Genomic DNA, 19,715 nt, shown 5'->3' with positions numbered 1-19,715 from the left:
CACGTTCGGAGCCGACGACTTTCTTCGGCGCCGGGGCAGTGGACTGTTTCGACGCCTTTGATCCGACCACCACCAGTTTCGCTTTCGATTTGGAAGGGACTGGAGCGATGGATGTTTTAGGGTTTAACAACCCGGTCGTCTTGGGTAATATTGGCTCTTGCATAGTGTTCAGTGCCGGGCCGGAAGGCGGGGCCGAGGAACCATGGATTAGGTCTTGGGTAAGGCCCGAAGGCGATCCCTCGACCGGAGCCTGACGACTAATTTCGGCCTCCGTTTCGACGGATTGGCCTAACTCCTCGGGAGAGCTGTCTTCTTCAGCCCCATAGGCTTCGTCGATGTCCCCTACCTCGTCGACGGCTTCTTCACGTCGAAAGAGCTCTTAGTCATCGTCGTCCGATCGGGAACCATGCTTCGAAGCGGGGCTAGATAGTATTTCTTCAACGCTCTCGGCGTCCTCGTCCTCGGTGCTGAATATGTTGGTGGGTGCGGGCGCTGCCTGCTGCGCCTCGAGCCTTGCTGCCCGTCGGTTCCATAGAGTTTTCTTGGATCGGAACCGCGCGCAGGCCATGCATTTTGATTCGTCGTGATCCGGCGAGAGACATTTGTTACAGACCGGGTGGACGTCGATGTGAGGGTACTTGGCGTGGCACAACGGACACCTCTTGAACGGAGTTCTCGATTCCATCGTCGATGGAGCGTCGAAGTTTGGACCAATTCGATTCGAAATTTTGAAAAGGGTGAGGAGCACTAGAACTAGTAGTCGACACCGAACGGTAACTGTACCGACGAAAACTATAGGCCTTTTGGCCTAAAACTAAGTATTCCGAAGTTGAGCTAAGATAGTTGCATCCGAACCCAATGGCGGAAAAAAACAATCTGGGGATGGAGAGGATGCCCATGCGCACTGTGGTCCAGGGGAGGAGTCACCCATCTCAGGATACTTCGAAGACTCTTCCAGGACAACAATGTGCAATCATCCGGACCCAACACTAGGCGGCGATCTATGCACAGATATGAATTCAGCAGCCCACATGCCTCGAACATCACAAATCTTTTCCACTTGGCTGCATAGCAGGCTCTAGTGGTGGGGCGTCTAGCTTCTCTGATAACATTCATACAGCCAGGGGGAAGGTTAAGGTAACCAAATTCTAGGACCTCAGGAGCCAGATCGCTAGGTTGAGCTCTGCTAAGTCGGGGTGTCTGATCTCGCCATGGTTCTGGGTTAGGAGACGTGGGGAGATGTGTAGTTTTTGGTGCGGGACTAAAGACAGTTCCAGTGATGTGGTGTACCACGGTTGTCTGGCCCATGTTGGAGCAACTAGGATGAGAGTCAGTGAATGTTGCTGCATTTTGCGCACGACCAGTGGAATGAGTGGGTGAGGCGGTCCCGGAGGGCGACCACTTTTTCTCAAGCACAGCAGATAGAACCACGTTAGAGGTGAAGAGTGGGATTGTGGACCTCTCCGCTAACGGGGATTGATACCCCAGGGGATTCGAACTCTTGTTGTGATTAAGAGTTCGGAGAAGATTACAGGTATTTTTTCCCTTGTCCTGTAGAGGCCAAAAGAAATTGTGGGCTGAAACGCGACTGCGTCGATAGACATTTGAGGAGTACAATAAATTATAATTTTTGGCATGAGATTATGGGCGCGTATTAGGGAATAGTGCATCACTTAGATTAAGGAGTGGGCATCAGTAGTTGTAGATGTTAGGGTTTTGTATAGAGTGAATATATTGTGTATATGTTTTATATTTGATGCCATAATAATGAGTTATGTATCTGTTCATGTTGTATGTATATGATGTCATGTTTTTGTTATGAATTATTATTTTTTGTCCCACTGTCCCTCCGAATAGTATGTGTATCTTATTGAATTGTTCATAGTGATTTTTGAAAAATATATTGAAAACGTCAGGGTAATTGATGGTGCCTTGATTGAAAATAAATGAGTGATTAATCCCTCCATATCATTTTCCGCTTTACACATCTGGGAGAGGCGGAAAAGCGTATGCAAATCTGCCTGACCAATTCATCTATATTGCATTGCCTTTGGACAATGGGTGTGGATATCTGGCGGCGAAGCTTGGGCATTTAGTGTTTTCGTGTGTGGCGAAGAGATTATCTCTGGTTGCCCCCACATGTGGAAAAACGGTTGAAGAACTTGCGGATGAAGTTCCCACTCGTGGATCTGTTACGTTTGACGACTTAACAGATCGGCTATATTGTTCTGGACACCCGGGACATGTTGGGCTAGGAGAAAAATGTTCTGAGGAATAGCCCATTTCCATATGCTTTGCGCTAGTTGCATAACCTGTAGTTAGTGTGTCCCGCCTTGCTTCTGTATGTAGTACATGGCCGTTATGTTGTCGGTGCGGACTAGGACAGCCTTGCCTGATATGTGTTTTTGAAATGACTTTAAGGCCAGGAATATGGCTAGTAATTCCAGGTGATTGATGTGGAGTATCTTTTGGCGAGGAGTCCACCTGCCCTGCATGGTGTGATGTAGTAGATGAGCTCCCCAGCCGGAGAGCGAGGAGTCTGCTGTTAGCACGATCTGTTGAACTGGCTCGATGAACGGTCGCCCTTTGGAAAGGTTCTTGGTGTTCCACCATTGCAGAGAGCAATGAGTGCGACGGTCCACCAACACCAGATCTGTCAGCTGACCCGGAGCCTGGTTCCACTGACGTGCTAAGCATTCCTGCAGAGGGCGCATCTGGAGTCTTGCGTGAGGTACTATAAATATGCAAGAGGCCATCATCCCTATGAGTTGCATGAACACTAACTGGAAGAGAGTGTTGCGGCTGAAATTTAGTTATGAGGGTTTGTATGCTTGCTATCCTGGCTGGACTGAGATATGCAAGTGCTTTTGAGGTGTCTATTGTGGCACCTAGGTATTGTATGTGGGATGGTTGTAGGTGAGACTTTGCGTGGTTTACTGTGAAACCCAAGTCGTGCCATAGCTGGATTGTGGTGTGAGTGTGATGTACACTCTGATTGTATGAGTTGGCTGTTATGAGCCAATCGTCCTAGTACCGGAAGACGTGAATGTGCTGTCTTAGATGAGCTGCGACTCCTGCCAGACACTTGAATACTCTGTGTGCTGTGCTGACTCCGAAAGGGAGTACCTTGAATTGGTAGTGTTGACTGTCCACTACAAACCTAAGATATTTCCTGTGAGAGGTGTGAATAGGAATATGAAAGTCTGCGTCCTTGAGATCTAAAGTGGAAAGGAAATCGCCTTGTGAGAGAAGAGGAAGGACCTGTTTAAGTGTGACCATGTGAATATGGTCTGAGTATGTACAGGTTTAGGGATCTGAGGTCTAGTATAGGTCTCAGGGAACCATCCTTTGGAATGAGAAAGTGCAGGGAGTCAACACCTGTGTTTTGCTGATGCAGGGGAACTAGTTCTATTGCATGTTGTTGTAGGAGGGAGATTACCTCCTGCTTTATCAGCGATAAGTGTTCTGGTGACATAGGGCGCTGTCTGGGTGGTATGTTTGGGGGGGTAGATGTGAGTTCTAGACAGTAACCTGACTGAACTATTTGTCTCACCCACCTGTCTGTGGTGGTGTTCCAGACAGGAAGGGACTGTAGCAATCTTCCCCCGACCGGAGTGGAATGGTATGGGGGGAGCGGAGGGAAGTCATTGGGTAGGGGTGGAGGCAGAGCGGGTATTGTTGGTCTTGCCTCTGCCCTTGTTATTATTGCCTCTGTAGCCTCCTCTTTGGTAACCTCTGGTGAATGTAGTTTGGGTGGGAGTTTAAGATGTAGATGGGTGTTTGAGGAGCAGCCTTTGGAGGTGCCCCTGTAAGAGGAGCGACGAAAGGAACGTCTGGGAGCTTGCGATTGCAAGGCTCCCATTGATTTTGCCTTGTCTTTCTTCATCTTTTCTAGAGATGAGTCTACAGTAGGTCCGAACAAGTGTTGCTGGTCAAATGGCCGATTAAGAATGGCAGTCTGCACTTCAGGTTTGAAACCTGAAATGCGTAGCCAAGCATGTCTACGCAGCAGGACACTTGTGTTGATAGCTCGTGAGGCGGTGTCTGCTACGTCTAGAGCGTAGCGGATGGAGGTGTTGGTAATAAGCTTACCCTCCTGTATTAGGTCATTAGCCTTGGTTTTATATTTTTCTGGAAGATGCTGTAGTAGGGTCTCTAGCTAGTCATACTGAGCCCTATCATACCTCGCTAAAAAAGCTTGAGTGTTGGCGATACGCCATAGGTTAGCTGCTTGGGACGCTGTGCGCTTTGCCAGAGGTGTCTAAGAGTTTAGACTCTGTCAGGAGGTGGAGCATCGCCCGAGGTTTGAGAATTAGCCCTCTTTCTGGTTAATGGTATGTGACCCTTGATGTATACTGGGTCTGCTGGGGCATGTGAGAAACTGCCATCTTTCTTGCATGGTATGCCCCCACTTTTTGTTGAATTGCTGAATGTACTTTGAGTGTGCCCTGGACTCCTGCCAATCAGGTGCCCAGGGCCTATGTTCCTTCCCTAAAACCTAAAACCCAAATTGCCAAACCCTGGCCACATGTCAGCCCCTGGTAAATGGTACCATAGGAACCCAGGGCCTTGTGACCAGGGAAAGCCTCTAAGGCCTGCAGCACTATTTGTGCCACCCTTAGAGGCCCTGTACCCTAACACACACACACACACACTGCACTTGCAGGCTGAGTGTCTGGGTACAAAATAAAACAGAGTCGACATGGCACACATCCCTGTGTGCCATGCCCACAACCTACACTGCCCTGTAGCTGGGTGCCCTATGCCAGTGGTGTGGGCACAAGAGCTTGAGCCCTGTGCCCCTACAGTACCCAGGTCCATTCCTGGGTACTGTAAGTGCAGTGCTGCCATTTAAGAGTAGATGGTGCTGGGAGCTCGTCAAACACTAACTCCACAGCACCATAATGGCAACACTGAAGAATGAAGTTTGGTATCAAACTTCTCAGCACATTAAACCCGCATGGATGCCAGTGTGGGATTTAATGTACAAAGCACTACAGAGGGCATCTTAGAGATGCCCCCTGAAACCTAACTTACAATCCACGTCTTGTCTGAGAGGCTGCCACACACCAGACATGTTGCTGGATCCCTGGGTGGAGAGCCCCCCGCTCTCCTGGGCCTGCAACAATGCACATCTTGGGCGAGGTGCTAGGTCTCCTCCCCCAGGATGGGCAGGGCGAAGCTTCAAAGGCATGCCGCCTTTGTGAGCTTCTCCAGGCCACTTGTTGTACTCCGCAACTGGCCCCCACCGGTTCTGACCCCCACTCTGGCAGGAAGACTGGCCAGAAACTCCAAGTAAGGACAGGGGATGTGCCAGCCATGCCAACCCCGACCCCTCAGGTGGGGAGGCAAGGTGAAGCACATCTCCGGGCTCTCGCCATCTTGAAGATGGGGAGCCCTACCCAATCAGGACTAGGCCACTGCCCCCCTCCCACAGGAGTGTGGCAGGATAGGGGGGTGTACCCACCCTGGGACAGGGACCCAGTGGTCCCTGCCCTTTACCTACCTGTAACGCCCCTAAATGTAGTATTTAGGGGCATCCTGAGATTTCAGATTAGCAAAGAAGAACAAGAAGAAAGAAGACCTGCCATGCAGCTGCTAAGAAGAGGAAGACACAAACTGCTTTGGCCCCAGCCCTACCGGCCTGTTGACCCTGGAACCTGCTCCTGCTAAATCCGGCACCTTCTGTGGCCAGCAACCTCACAAACCCTGGAGGACCTGGCTACCTTGTGACTCTGCTCAAAGCAAGTTTCTAATTCCTGGCATCAGCCTGGAACCGCAAACCCTGCACCCGCCAAGCCTGGCCTGGGGTGGAGTGGACAAAGACCCTGAGGACGTCACCCCGACGACTGTGACCCGGAATCCGGTACCCAAGGACCCACCTCGACGCTCCTGACGCCACCTGCAGCCTCAGAACCAGGGACCCCCCCCAACCGCGATCAACAGAGGGTAAGATTTCCCGACATCAAAAGGCACCCCTGCACCCGGTGCCCTGCGGCCCCCGGTGCCCAACTCCTGGGTACCTACCTATCCTCCAACTACCCAACTTACCTCTCGAAGTGGTGGTGGCACCTGAAGAATCTTCGTCCCCGAGCTTGCAGCCTTTGTTCGTCCTGGAGATTTCCCATTGAAATCCATTGAGCAAAAGGCTCAAAAGCACCCTGCACCCAGCAGCCCGAGTGGCCCTGGCAGGGCAACTTCTACTCCTACCTACTTCCCCATTTGCCCTGATCAAGTGACCAGGAGCCCAGCTCCCACAGCCGCGTGGCCTGCTAGTCAGCAGCCACCAACCATGGCGCCCCCACCGCCCCCGCCTCCCATAGGATATCATTGGGCCTAACTGTGAGAAAGTGGCTCTGTATATACTGTTCCCAAATAGGTACAGTGTGTACAGAGTCCACAGTCCCCAGAGGTTTGGCAGAGGCTAAAGTTATATATAACCTTACTCTCTAAAGTGGTAGCTTGGTCGAGCAGTAAGGCAGTATCAGAGGACAGTGTAAAGCATTTGTTGCACACAGATAGCAAATGGTCTCACACACTCAATAACTGAACTCTAGGCCAATGGTTTATATAAAAAATATGTCTTTTATTTTAGAACCAACAATAGGAATCAAAATATACTTTCTCAGAATGAGATGCTTTAGTTAAATACTTTTGCAATATGCAATTGACTTTTGTAGATAGTTACAGGTTGCTGCAATAGGCAACACAATTTCAAACACAATAATGCATTGAGTTCAATGGAAGTTAAGTTATTTGCAATAGATTACCTTCAGGATTACTTTTGTAACTCCAGGACTGGATCCTAGATTCAGTTCTGGTACACTTCTTAGAAATAAGTGCTAAAAGTCGACTTAGATACTGTTGTGATTTTTAGGCAATATTTTGCTATTTTAAAAGTTGACACTTAGAAGAAATTTCATAGAAAAACAGTCAATGATTTCCTATGGGAGAAAATTCAAGTTGCAGGTTCTCGTTACTTTTGTAATCCAGTACTGGGCTCCTAGACTCAGTACTGGGACCTTTATCCCAAATAGGTAAGTAATTACGTTTTCACAGTTGGTACGATTTTTAAAGAATATTTAATGTTTGCAGAAATCGACACTTAGAATAAATTTCACAGAAAAACAGTCAATGATTCCCTATGGAAGAAAATTGGGTTACTGGTAAGTACGGTTGTGAATATGTGTCAGAGTCAGTGCTGGGCACCAAGATCCACCACTGGGATCTCTCCTAATAGCAGGTGAGTATTTTCGTTTTCATTACTCGGTTGATTTTAGGTGAATATTTTAGAGTTTAGAAACCAGTCAATGTTACCCTATGGAGGAAAATTGGGTTATTGGCTTTTGGGTAAGTACTCGACTGGCAGAGTTAAGGTTCTGGGCACAGCATCCGGGGTCTCCCAGGGTCAGGTAAGTACAGTTGTTACACCCTCAGCGGCACAGGGGTAGCCGGGTGCAGAGTGAGTTAGGCCCAATGTTATCCTATGGGAGGCAGGGGGGCCTTGGTTGGTGGCTGCTGACTAGCAGGCCACGCGGCTGTGGGAGCTGGGCTCCTGGTCACTTGCACAGGGCAAATGTGGAAGTAGATAGGTGTAGAGGTTACACTGCCAGGGCCACTCGGGCGGCTGGGTGCGGAGTGTTTTTGATCCTTCGGGCGCTCAATGAATTTCAATGGGAAAGCTCCTGGTTGAAAAAAGGTTGCAAGCTCGGGGACGAAGATTCTTCAGGTGCCACCACCACTTTGAGAGGTAAGTTGGGTAGTTGGAGGATAGGTAGGTGTCCAGGAGTTGGGCATAGGGGCAGGGCGTCGGGTGCAGGAGTGCCTTTTGGTGTCAGGAAATCTTACCCTCTGTTGATCGCGGTTGGGGGGGTTACCTGGTTCTGAGGCTGCAGGCATCGCCAGGAGCATCGAGGTGAGTCCTTGGGTGCCGGATTCGAGGTCACAGTCGCCGGGGGGACGTCCTTGGGGTCTCTGTTCACTCCGGCACAGGCCAGGCTTGGCAGGTGCAGAGATCGCGGTTTCGGGCTGATGCCAGGGGTTAGAAGCTGGTTTTGAGCAGAGCCTCTGCTCATGGGAGTCCCAGGTGCTTAGAGCCAAAAGGTAGCCAGGTCCTCCGGGGTTTGTGAGGTTGCTGGCCACAAGAGGTGCTGGGATGTATCAGAAGCAGGTTCGAGGGTCGACAGGCCGGTAGGGCTGGGGCCAAAGCAGTTTGTGTCTTCCTCTTCTCAGCAGCTGCACGGCAGGTCTTCTTTCTTCTTGCTCTTCGTTTTTCGGAATCTGGAATCTAAGGAAGGAAGGTTCAGGGTGCCCATAAATACTAGATTTAGGGGTGTTACAGGTAGGTAAAGGGTAGGGACCAATGGGTCTCGGCCCTGGGGTGGGTACACCCCCTATCCAGCCACTCTCCTGTGGGAGGGGGGCAGTAGCCTAGTCCTGATTGTGCAGGGCCTCCCATCTTCAAGATGGCGAGCGCCCGGAGATGTGCTTCACCTCGCCTCCCCCACCTGAGGGGTGGGGTTGGCAGGCTGGCACATCCCCTGTCCTTATTTGGGGTTTCCGGCCAGGCTTCCCGCCAGAGTGGGGGCAGCACGTGGCCTGGGGAAGCTCACAGAGGCGGCATGCCTTTGAAGCTTCCCCGTCCATCCTGGGGGAGGAGACCTAGCACCTCGCCCAGGATATGCATTGTTGCAGGCCCATGAGACCAAGGGCTCTCCTACCCAGGGGTACAGCAACATGTCTGCTGTGCGGCAGCCTAGGCAGCCTCCCAAACCAGACGTGGATTGTAGGTTAGGATTTAGGGGGCATCTCTAAGATGCCCTCCGTGGTGCTTGGTACATTAAATCCCACACTGGCATCAGTGCGGGTTTAATGTGCTGAGAAGGTTGATACCAAACTTCTCAGTCTTCAGTGTTGCCATTATGGTGCTGTGGAGCTAGTGTTTGACGAGCTCTCAGCACCATGTACTCTTAAATGGCAGCACTGCACTTCCAGTGCCCAGGAATGGACCAGGGTACTGTAGGGGGCACAGGGCTCATGCTCCTGTGCCCACACCATTGGCATAGGGCACCCAGCTAGAGGGGTGGCTGATGTATGCCAGGGCAGTGTAGGTGGTGGGCATGGCACACATGGATGTGTGCCATGTCGACTGTTTTGTCTTGTACCCAGACACTCAGCCTGCAAGGGCAGGGTGTGTGTATTAGGGTACAGGACCTCTAAGGGTGGCACAATGAGTGCTGCAGCCCTTCGAGGCCTTCCCTGGTCACTAGGCCCTGGGTACCTAGGGTACCATTTACCAGAGGCTGACGTGGCCAGGGTTTGCCAAATTGGGTTTGAGGTTTTTAGGGAAGGAACATAGGCCCTGGGCACCTGATTGGCAGCAGTCCAGGGCACACTCAGTCAAAGTACATTCAGCAAAAAGTGGGGGCATACTGTGAGAAAGTGCCATCTTCTTGCATGGTATGCCCCCACCTTGTGCTGAATTGCTGAATGTACATGGGGGGGGGGGACCTTCCGGTTCGAGGCTGCAGGCGTCGGCTGGAGGATTGAGGGAGACCTCTTAGTGTTAGGCCACTCGGGCGTCAGGTGCAGAGTGGTGTAAACTCGCAAATCCTTGCAGAGCTGGAGTTTGGTGTTGAACAAATCCGGTGTTCATGGGAGACAAGAGTCTTTGGGATTGAAGGCAGGCAGGTCCTCCGGGTTTCTCAAGGTTGCTGGCTGCAGGACAGACCAGGATTTCGCTGGAGCAGGTTTGAGGTGGGGACAGGCCGGTAGGGCTGGGGCCAAGTCAGCAGGCATCCTCCTCTTGTTAGCTTTGGCACAGCTGTTCGGTCCTCCTTTTCTTTTTGCAGGCTCTTTTCTGAGGAAGCAAGGTTCAGGGGTGTTCCTAAATACTAAATTTAGGGGTTTTACAGGTAGGTAAAAGGTTGGGACCAATGGGTCCCTTCCCTGGGGTGAGTACACCCCCCTATTACGCCACCCTCCAGTGGGAGGAGGGGAATAAGCCTTTCCCCGGTTGGCTGGTGCCCCCCCATCTGTAAAATGGCGGGGACAGAGTAGTGCTTCACCTCGCTTCCCCTACCTGAGGGGTGGAGTTGGCAGAGGTGGGCACACATCTCTTCCTCACTTGTTTTTCCTGCTGGTTCTCCCGCCCAAAGTGGGGGTCAGAACCAGTGGGGACCAGTTGCTGAAAGCATCAAGTGGCCTGAGGAAGCTCACAAAGGCGGCAAGCCTTTGAAGCTTCCCCTTCGTGAACCCTACCCATCCTGGGGGAGGTGGCTTAGAATCTCGTCCCAGGATGTACATTGTTTCAGGCCCCCGAGAGCAGCAGGCTCTTCACTCAGGGGTCCAGAAACATGTCTGGTGGTGGCAGCTGAAAGCAGCCACTCAGCCTGGACACTAGTGGTAGGTCATTTTTCAGGGAGCATCGCTAAGATGCCCTCTGTGTGCATTTTTCATTAAATCCCACACTGGCATCAGTGCGGGTTTAAAGTGCTGAGAAGTTTGACTTGTCAGTGGAGCCATGATGGTGCTGTGGAGTTCGTAATGACAAACTCCCAGCACCATATACTCTTAATGGCAGCACTGCACTTACAATGTCTAAGAACAAAATTCGCTACAGTAGGGGTACAGGGCTCATGCAACAGTACCCTCACCACAGGTATAGTGCACCCAGCAAGAGGGGTGAGTGATCTATGCCAGGGCAGTGGGTTGTAGGCATGGCACACAGGGATGTGTGCCATGTCGACTCTTCACTTTGTTCTGCACCAAGACACCCAGCCTGCAAAGGCAATGTGTGTGTAAAGGTACAGGGCCTCTAAGGGTGGCACCATAAGTGCCGCAGCCCTTAGAGGTCTTGCCTGGTCACAGTGCCTTGGGTACCTGTGGTACCATTTACCAGGGGCTGAGCTGTGGCCAGAGATGCGAATTGGGTTTGGGTCATTTGTGGGGAAAGAACACAGGCCCCACTGGGAACCTGATTGGCAGGGACCCAGGGCACATCAAGTGAAAAGTGCATCAGTAGTCCGGCAAAAAGTAGGGGGGGTTACTGCAACAGAAACCCATTTTCTCACACACTAGAGCCTACCATATTTTGCAATAAATGCTAAAAGGTAAAATGCACCCCAAGTGTATTCCTTTAAAGTGTATTTGAAAATCTAGCCCAAACTACATGCTTAAAATGTAAATGAAAGATCTTATATGTCCGCAAACATTAAACGCAATTAAGAAAATCTACAAATAAATTAATGGCAAACATGCATTTTGCAAGGTGTCACCTGAAGTGCATATCAATGGGGAAAGAGGAATTCTGACTATGCTTTATTTTGGATAGCAATACTGTTCATCTAAACCAAAGTCACTGCTTCTGCATCACATCTTTAAGTTATTGGCATAGATATTAGGCACCCCACAGAACCGAATGGAGTATGCATTACCTTTAAACCCTATTTCAAACTCTGGTCTCCTGGAACTTTAGTACCAATATGTCAAGCTTGTTATGAGTACAACCTTCAAAAAACAAGCTTACATAAAATCTATAATGGATTCATTTATCCAAGTGCCCGATGACTACTAGCTTTGATTTAAAAGGCTCAACGTTACCCTACCTTCCTCAGGATCCTTTCTAACAGGTGGCAGACGTCGCTCAAGATCATCTTTGCGATCCTTTAAGTCATCACGACGAGGTGCCTCTCGCCAAGCAGATGGTGTGTCTTCAGCTACTCCACGCCTCCAAACAGTATCCTCTCTATTAAAAAAAATATATTGCACTGGTTAAAGTTTTTCCTTATTAAGTGCTCATGTAACTTTCCATGCACATAGCAGAATAAAGAACAAGTTACCTACCTTCAGTAATGCTCTTTCTGATGAATACTCCAACTGCCGATTCCTCACTTTATGAAAAACTCCAGGAGTCAAGACTGGACCCGGAGATCGTTTCTCAGCAAGTTCCTTACACACCAAGAGGTGGTGTTGTGTAGCTCACTATGTCAGTCCCACGACATCAGGGACACATAAAACCACCACCCCTGAGCCTTGAAGTCTGTTCCTTTCTGACATTTGTCGGAACCATCCCATGGTAAGGAATATGCTACTTACCAGTATGCATCTGTTCTTGGCATGTAGAGCTGCAGATCTACACACTATGCATAGATCGCCATCTGGTGTTGGGCCCGGATGTTTGCACTTGTTCTTGTCTTGGAAAGTCTTTGGAAGTCACGAGGTATGGGACTCCTCCTTTGGATCATAGTGTGCATGGGTATCTGCTCCATTCTCAGATTCTTTTTCGCCAGCAGGGAAATGGAGCTTTGTAAGAAACAGGAAGGATGCCCATGTATGGTTTATCTAAGTAAGATAATTCTGGAACAGATGATGGTAGCCGGGGAGGCAGGTGGGCGTGTGTAGATCTGCAGCTCTACATGCCAAGAACAGATGCATACTGGTAAGTAGCATATTCCGTTCAAGGCATATGAGCTGCAGATTACACACTAAGCATAGATTGTATAGCAGAATCCCCTCCTAGCGGCGACCACAAGTATCTGTTGCAGTAGTTTGAAATAGTGTTTTGAGTACAGCCTGGCCCACACTAGCTTGTTGATTAGTTTGCACATCGACACAATAGTGTTTTGTGAATGTGTGCGGTGTAGACCATGTAGCTGCTCTGCAGATATCGTCTAAGGGAATGTTCACTAAAAATGCCATTGAAGCCCCTATCTTTCGTGTAGAGTGGGCTTTAGGAGGAACAGATAATGTACAGATGCTTTGTGGTAACAGATTTGTATGCATTTGACAATCCACCTAGCTATCACAGATTTTGATATGGGGTTGCCCTTGTGTGGTGGTGAGAAAGACACAAATAGTTGTTTGGTGTTACGAAAAGTTTGTGTTCTCTCTATGTAGTACAGCAGTGCTCTTTTGACATCCAAGGTGTGAAGAGCTCTTTCTGCGACTATTTGTGGCTGCGAGAAGAATACAGGCAGCTCCACAGATTGATTGAGGTGGAAGGGAGAAATGACTTTAGGGAGGAATTTAGGATAGCAACCTTATTATGATGCATTTGCAGAAAGGGATCCTGAATAGTTAGTGCTTGTAGTTCGCTAACTCTTCGTAGAGAAGTAATAGCTACTAGGAAAGCAGTTTTCCATGTTAAGAATTGTAGCTCACATTTATGTAGAGGTTCAAATGGCGGCCCCATTAGCCTTGTGAGAACGATGTTTAAATTCCACACAGGTGAAGGTGGTACTCTGGGGGGAATTATTCTTTTGAGTCCTTCCATAAAAGCCTTTATGGCAGGTACTCTGAAAAGTGAGAGATGCTGTCTATTTTGTAGATATGCTGCTATGGCAGCAAGATGCAGTCTGATAGACGTGTAGGCTAAGTTACATCTTTGAAGGTGTAGTAAGTAGCCTATGATGTGTTGGATAGACACATCTAGGAGGGGGTCAGTGTTGTCGTTATGGCAGTATATTACAAATCTTTTCCACTTGGCTGCATATCAAGCTCTAGTGGTAGGTCGCCTAGCTTCTTTGATGACGTTCATACACTCAGGAGGAAGGTTGAGGTAACCGAATTCTAGGACTTCAGGAGCCAGATCGCTAGGTTGAGCTGAGCTGGTCTGGGTGTTGTATCTCTCCATGGTTCTGGGTTAGGAGGTGTGGAGAGAGGTGTAATTTGTGGTGCGGAACTACAGAGAGTTCCAGCAATGTGGTGTACCATGGTTGTCTGGCCCAAGTTGGAGCAACTAGGATGAGCGTTAAGGAGTGTTGCTGTAGTTTGCGCACCACTAGTGGAATGAGTGGGAGAGGCGGAAAAGCGTATGCAAATCTGCCTGACCAGTTCATCCATATCGCTTTGCCTTTGGACAATGGGTGCAGATACCTGGCGGCGAAGTGGTCTTTCTGTGGTTGCCCCCACATGTGAAAAAACGGTTGAAGAACTTGTGGATGAAGTTCCCACTCGTGGATTTGTTGTGTTTGACGGCTCAACAGATCGGCTATTGTGTTTTGGACTCCTGGGACATGTTGGGCTAGGAGAAAAATGTTCTGAGGTATAGCCCACCTCCAGATGCTCTGTGCGAGCTGCAGAGTGTGTGTCCCGCCTTGTTTTTGTATGTAATACATGGCTGTCATGTTGTCGGTGCGGACTAAGACAGCTTTGCCTGAAATGTGTTTTTGGAATGCTTTCAAGGCTATGAATATGGCTAGTAGCTCCAGGTGGTTGATGTGGAGTAACTTTTGCTGAGGTGTCCACCTGCCCTGCATGGTGTGATTAAGTAGGTGAGCTCCCCAGCCGGAGAGCGATGCGTCCGCTGTCATGACTATTTGAGGAACCGGCTCGAGTAACGGTCGCCCTTTGAAAAGGTTCTTGGTGTTCCACCACTGCAGAGAGCGATGAGTACGACAGTCTACCAACACCAGATCTGTTAGATGACCTTGAGCCTGGTTCCATTGGCGTGCTAAGCACTCTTGGAGAGGACGCATCTGGAGTCTTGCATGAGGCACTATGAATATGCAAGAGGCCATCATCCCTATGAGTTGCATGAACACTCGAGCTGGAAGAGAGTGATGCGGTTGGAATCTGGTGAGAAGAGCTTGTATGCTCGCTATCCTGGCGGGACTGGGATAGGCTAGTGTCCTTGAGGCGTTTATTGTGGCACCGAGGTAGTGTGTGTGGGACGGCTGCAGCTGGGACTTGGCGTGGTTTATTGTGAACCCCAGGTTGTGAAGTTGTTATATAGTGGCGTGAGTGTGTTGTACACACTGATTGTATGAGCTGGCTTTTATGAGCCAGTCGTCTAGATATGGGAAGACATGGATGCGTTGCCTTCTTAGGTGTGCTGCCACCCCCGCTAGGCACTTGGTAAACTCTTGGTGCTGTGGTGACTCCGAATGGGAGTACATTGAATTGATAGTGCTGACCGTCCACAACGAATCGGAGATATTTTCTGTGAGCGCTGTGAATGGGAATGTGGAAATAGGCGTCCTTGAGGTCTAGGGTAGCAAGGAAGTTGCCCTGGGAAATCAGAGGGAGGACCTGCTGAAGTGTGACCATGTGGAAGTGGTCTGAGTGTATGTGTATAGGTTTAGGGGTCGGAGGTCTGAAATAGGCCTTAGAGATCCGTCCTTCTTTGGTATGAGAAAATAGAGGGAGTAAACTCCCTTGTTTTGTTGGTGCAGGGGAACTGGTTCTATTGCACTTTTTTCTAGGAGGGAGATTACCTCCTGCTTTAGCAGTAACAGATTTTCTTGTGACATTGGACGGTGTTTGGGTGGTATGGTTGGGGGGGGGGGGTAGATGTTAGTTCGAGACAGTAGCCCGATTTAATTATTTGGTGCACCCACCTGTCTGAAGTGATGTTTGCCCAGGCAGGGAGGAATTGGTGGAGTCTTCTACCGACTGGAGTGGAATGGTCTGGGGGAAGTGGAGGGAAGTCATGGGGTGGGGGTGGAAGCAGAGCAGGAGTTATTTTTGCCTCTGCCTTGGCTGTTCCCTCTGTAACCACCCCTTTGGTAACCTCTCGTAAAGGTGGATTGGGTGGGAGCCTTGTAAGAGGTGGAGGGGCTATCAGAGGAGTAGCCTCTATGGGTCCTTCTGAAGGATGAGCGACGAAAGGACTGTCTGAGAGCTTGCAACTGCAAGGCTCCCATAGATTTGGCCGTGTCTGTATCCTTTTTCATTTTCTTAAGTGATACGTCCACATTGGGGCCAAATAGGTGTTGCTCATCAAAAGGGTGATTGAGTTTAGAACTCTGGACTTCGGGTTGAAAACCTGAGAGGCGTAACCAGGCATGCCTGCGCAAAAGGACACTGGTGTTTATTGCTCTTGAGGAGGTATCTGCTACATCTAGGGCACAACGGATGGAGGTGTTAGTGATGGTTTTACCCTCTTGTATAAGTTCATTGGAACGGTTTTTATACCTGTCAGGGAGGTACTGCATTATGGACTCAAGCTCATCATAATGTGCCCTGTCATACCTAGCTAACAGCGCTTGAGTATTAGCAATGCACCAAATGTTTGCTGCCTGTGACGCAGTGCGTTTGCCAGAGGCGTCGAGTAGTTTTGATTCCTTATCTGGTGCGTCACCTGATGTTTGGGAATTTGCTCTCTTCCTTGCATTAGACTACCAAGGAGTCTAGTGGTGCGGGGCCTTTAATGTGTACTGGGTCAGTAGGAGCGGCCTTATACTTTTTTCTATTCTCGGGTTGATGACTCGAGCTCTGACTGGGTCTTTAAAGATCTCTGGTGCATGCTTAATGACCCCCTTAAGCATGGGCAAAATTGAGGTGGACCTTTGTGTGGTATCGAAAGTGTCCAAAAGAATCGAATATGCTACTTACCAGTATGCATCTGTTCTTGGCATGTAGGGCTGCTGACATTCATATCTGTGCATAGATCGCCGCCTAGTGTTGGGTCCGGATGATTGCACATTGTTGTCCTGGAAGAGTCTTCGAAGTATCACGAGATAGGTGGCTCCTCCCCTGGACTACAGTGCGCATGGGCATCCTCTCCATCCTTAGATTGTTTTTCGCCATTGTGGCAGTGATGGAGTAGATACAGTAAGTGATGACCATGCTATACAGTAATTCTGAGAGCTGCAGCTGCCACAGGCGCCGGGGAGGAGGGTGGGCGATATGAATGTCAGCAGCCCTACATGCCAAGAACAGATGCATACTGGTAAGTAGCATATTCAGTTCGAGGCATGTGGGCTGCTGAATTCATATCTGTGCATAGAATACATAGCAGTACCTCCTATTAGCGGCGGCTACCAGTGCCAGCTGCAGCAGTCTGAAAAAGAGTTTTGAGAACAGCCTGTCCTACAGCTGCCTGCTGTCTTGAGTGTACATCTACGCAGTAGTGCTTGGTAAATGTATGTATAGTGGACCATGTGGCTGCTCTACATATCTCCTCTAAAGGAATATTTCCCAGGAAAGCCATGGAGGCCCCTAACTTTCGTGTGGAGTGGGCTCTAGGAGGAATCGTTAGTGTGCGCTTAGCTTTTTCATAGCAAATCTGTATACACTTAACGATCCACCTAGCTATTCCTGCTTTGGAAATGGGGTTCCCTTTGTGCTGTGGAGAAAAGGCAACAAACAGTTGTTTTGTCTTCCTGAAATTTTGTGTTCAGTCAATATAGTACATGAGAGCTCTTTTGATATCAAGTGTGTGGAGCATTCTCTCTGCTACATTCTCAGGATTAGGATAAAACACTGGTAGTTCTATGGATTGGTTCATATGGAACTGCGAAATTACCTTGGGCATGAAAGTAGGGTTGGTGCGTAATACAACCCTGTTGGCATGAACCTGTATAAATGGCTCTTGAATGGTTAGTGCCTGAAGTTCACCAACTCTTCTTAGTGAAGTAATGGCAACTAGGAAAGCTACTTTCCAGGTTAGAAATTGAATCTCACAAGAGTGTAGAGGTTCAAAAGGTGGTCCCATCAGTCTGGTGAGGACCATATTTAGGTTCCAGACTGGTGAAGGAGGGTGTCTTGGAGGAATCACACGTTTGAATCCCTCCAAGAAAGCTTTGATGGCAGGCACTTTGAACAGTGAGAGGTGCTGCCTGTTCTGAAGGTAAGCTGCCAGTGCGGTTAAATGTATACGGATGGAATTGTATGCTAGATTGCATTGGTATAAGTGTAATAGATAACAGATAATGTTTTGAGTTGATGCATCCAGCGGATTGATGTCATTTTTACAATAAATGACAAATCTTTTCCACTTAGCCGCATAGCAGGCTCTGGTAGTGGGTCTCCTTGCCTCCTTGATGATATTCATACATTCTGGAGGCAAGTTTAGGTAGCCAAATTCTAAGATCTCAGGAGCCAGATCGCCAGGTTCAGCTGTTGCGGATCTGGGTGCTGAACCTCGCCATGGCTCTGTGTTAAAAGCATGGGTGTTAGCCGTAGTCTGATGCGGTACCACGGAGAGTTCCAGAAACGTGGCGTACCATGGCTGGCGTGCCCACGTTGGAGCTACCAGGATGAGCGTCATCGAGTGTTGCCTCAGTTTGCGTGCCACCAGCGGTATTAATGGTGCTGGGGGAAAAGCGTACGCAAATCTGCCTGACCAGTTCATCCATATCGCATTGCCCTGCGACTGTAGATGTGGGAACCTGGTGGCAAAGTTTTGGCATTTTGCGTTTTCCTTTGTGGCGAATAGAATTATCTCTGGATGACCCCACCGGTGGAAGTACGGTTGGAGTACTGATGGATGTAGCTCCCACTCGTGTATTTGGTGGCTGTGTCTGCTGAGCAGATCCGCCATCTGGTTGTCCTTGCCCGGGAGGTGTTCCGCCATGAGGAAGATGTTCCTCTGAATGGCCCACTTCCACATGCTCTGAGCCAGATGAGACAACTGTGGGGAGTGTGTTCCTCCCTGCTTTTGTATGTAGTACATGGCGGTCATGTTGTCCGTCCGGATCAACATGACTTTGTTGCACAAGTGTACTTTGAATGCCTTCATTGCAAGGAAGATTGCCATGAGTTCCAGAAGGTTGATGTGCATCCTCCTTTGCTGTGTCGTCCATAGTCCCTGCACTGTGTAATTGAGTACATGAGCTCCCCATCCCTGGAGAGAGGCGTCCGCTGTCAGTATGATTTGTGGGACAGGCTCTTGGAACGGTCGGCCCTTGCAAAGGTTTTGTGGATTCCACCAATGCAGAGAGTTGTATGCCCGACCGCTCACCAACACTAGGTCTTTCAACTGTCCGTGAGCCTGATTCCACTGACGTGCCAAGCACTCCTGAAGCGGGCGCATATGTAATCTCGCGTGCGGGACTATGAAGATGCAGGAGGCCATCATGCCTATCAACTGCATAAACACTCGTGCCGGTAGTGAGTGTTGAGGTTTGAACTTTATGAGCAACTGCATGCTGTTGATCCTCACTGAATTGGGCTGTGCCTTGGCTGCCAGAGTGTCTATGGTCGCGCCTAGGTACTGCTGTACGTGGGAGGGTTGAAGGTGGGACTTTGGATAATTCAGTGAGAATCCCAGGCTGTGAAGAAGGTGAATGGTGTGGGATATGTGGTTGGCAAACCGCTGGGCTGACTTTCCCTGGATAAGCCAGTCGTCCAGATAAGGATAGACATGTATGTGCTGTCTCCTTAAGTGGGCCGCCACTGTCGCTAGGCACTTGGTGAACACTCTGGGTGCCGTTGTTACTCCGAAAGGGAGGACTTTGAACTGGTAATGTTGATTTAGAACAGTGAACCGGAGATATTTTCTGTGTGATGGGTGCATGGGTATATGGAAATACGCATCTTTGAGATCTAGTGTTGCGACAAAATCTTCCTGACTGAGTAACGGCAGCACCTGTTGTAGGGTGAGCATGTAACGGTTTAGAGGTCTTAAATCCAGTATGGGTCTGAGAGACCCGTCCTTTTTGGGGATCAGAAAATACAGTGAGTACACTCCTGATCCCTGTTCTTCTGCAGGCACGAGTTCTATGGCTCCTTTTTGGAGCATACCGAGAACTTCCTGGTGGAATAAGTGCAAGTGCTCTGCGGACATAGGACGGTGTCTTGGTGGTATGTTTGGTGGAGCGGATGTAAGCTCCAGACAATAACCGTGCTGGATAATGTCCCACACCCACCTGTCTGTTGTGATTGATTTCCAGACCAGCAGGAACTCTTGAAGTCTCCCCCCGACAGGTGTTGTGGTCGGGGGGCAGTGACAAGGCGTCACTGTTTGTTGGTGGCGGAGGACCTGGAGCTGT

At 49.4% G+C, this 19,715-nt stretch overlaps 1 protein-coding gene across 2 annotated transcripts in view; it reads right to left on the bottom strand.

Moving 5' to 3' along the window:
- The window catches only part of EIF3A (eukaryotic translation initiation factor 3 subunit A), a 735,236-nt gene that overhangs the window by 40,908 nt on the left and 674,613 nt on the right, over positions 1-19,715 (bottom strand). For both annotated transcript variants that reach the window (XM_085602967.1, XM_085602977.1), the window contains one exon: positions 11,607-11,746. In XM_085602967.1, coding sequence (XP_085459093.1) covers positions 11,607-11,746 — 140 coding nt within the window. The remainder of the gene's footprint in view (positions 1-11,606; positions 11,747-19,715) is intronic.

Source organism: Triturus cristatus, chromosome 1_2, assembly GCF_964204655.1.
Source record: "Triturus cristatus chromosome 1_2, aTriCri1.1, whole genome shotgun sequence".
In the NCBI taxonomy this organism is placed as follows: domain Eukaryota; kingdom Metazoa; phylum Chordata; class Amphibia; order Caudata; family Salamandridae; genus Triturus; species Triturus cristatus.
Note: the sequence above shows the minus strand (reverse complement) of the source record. Positions and strands in the feature narration are given on the sequence as shown.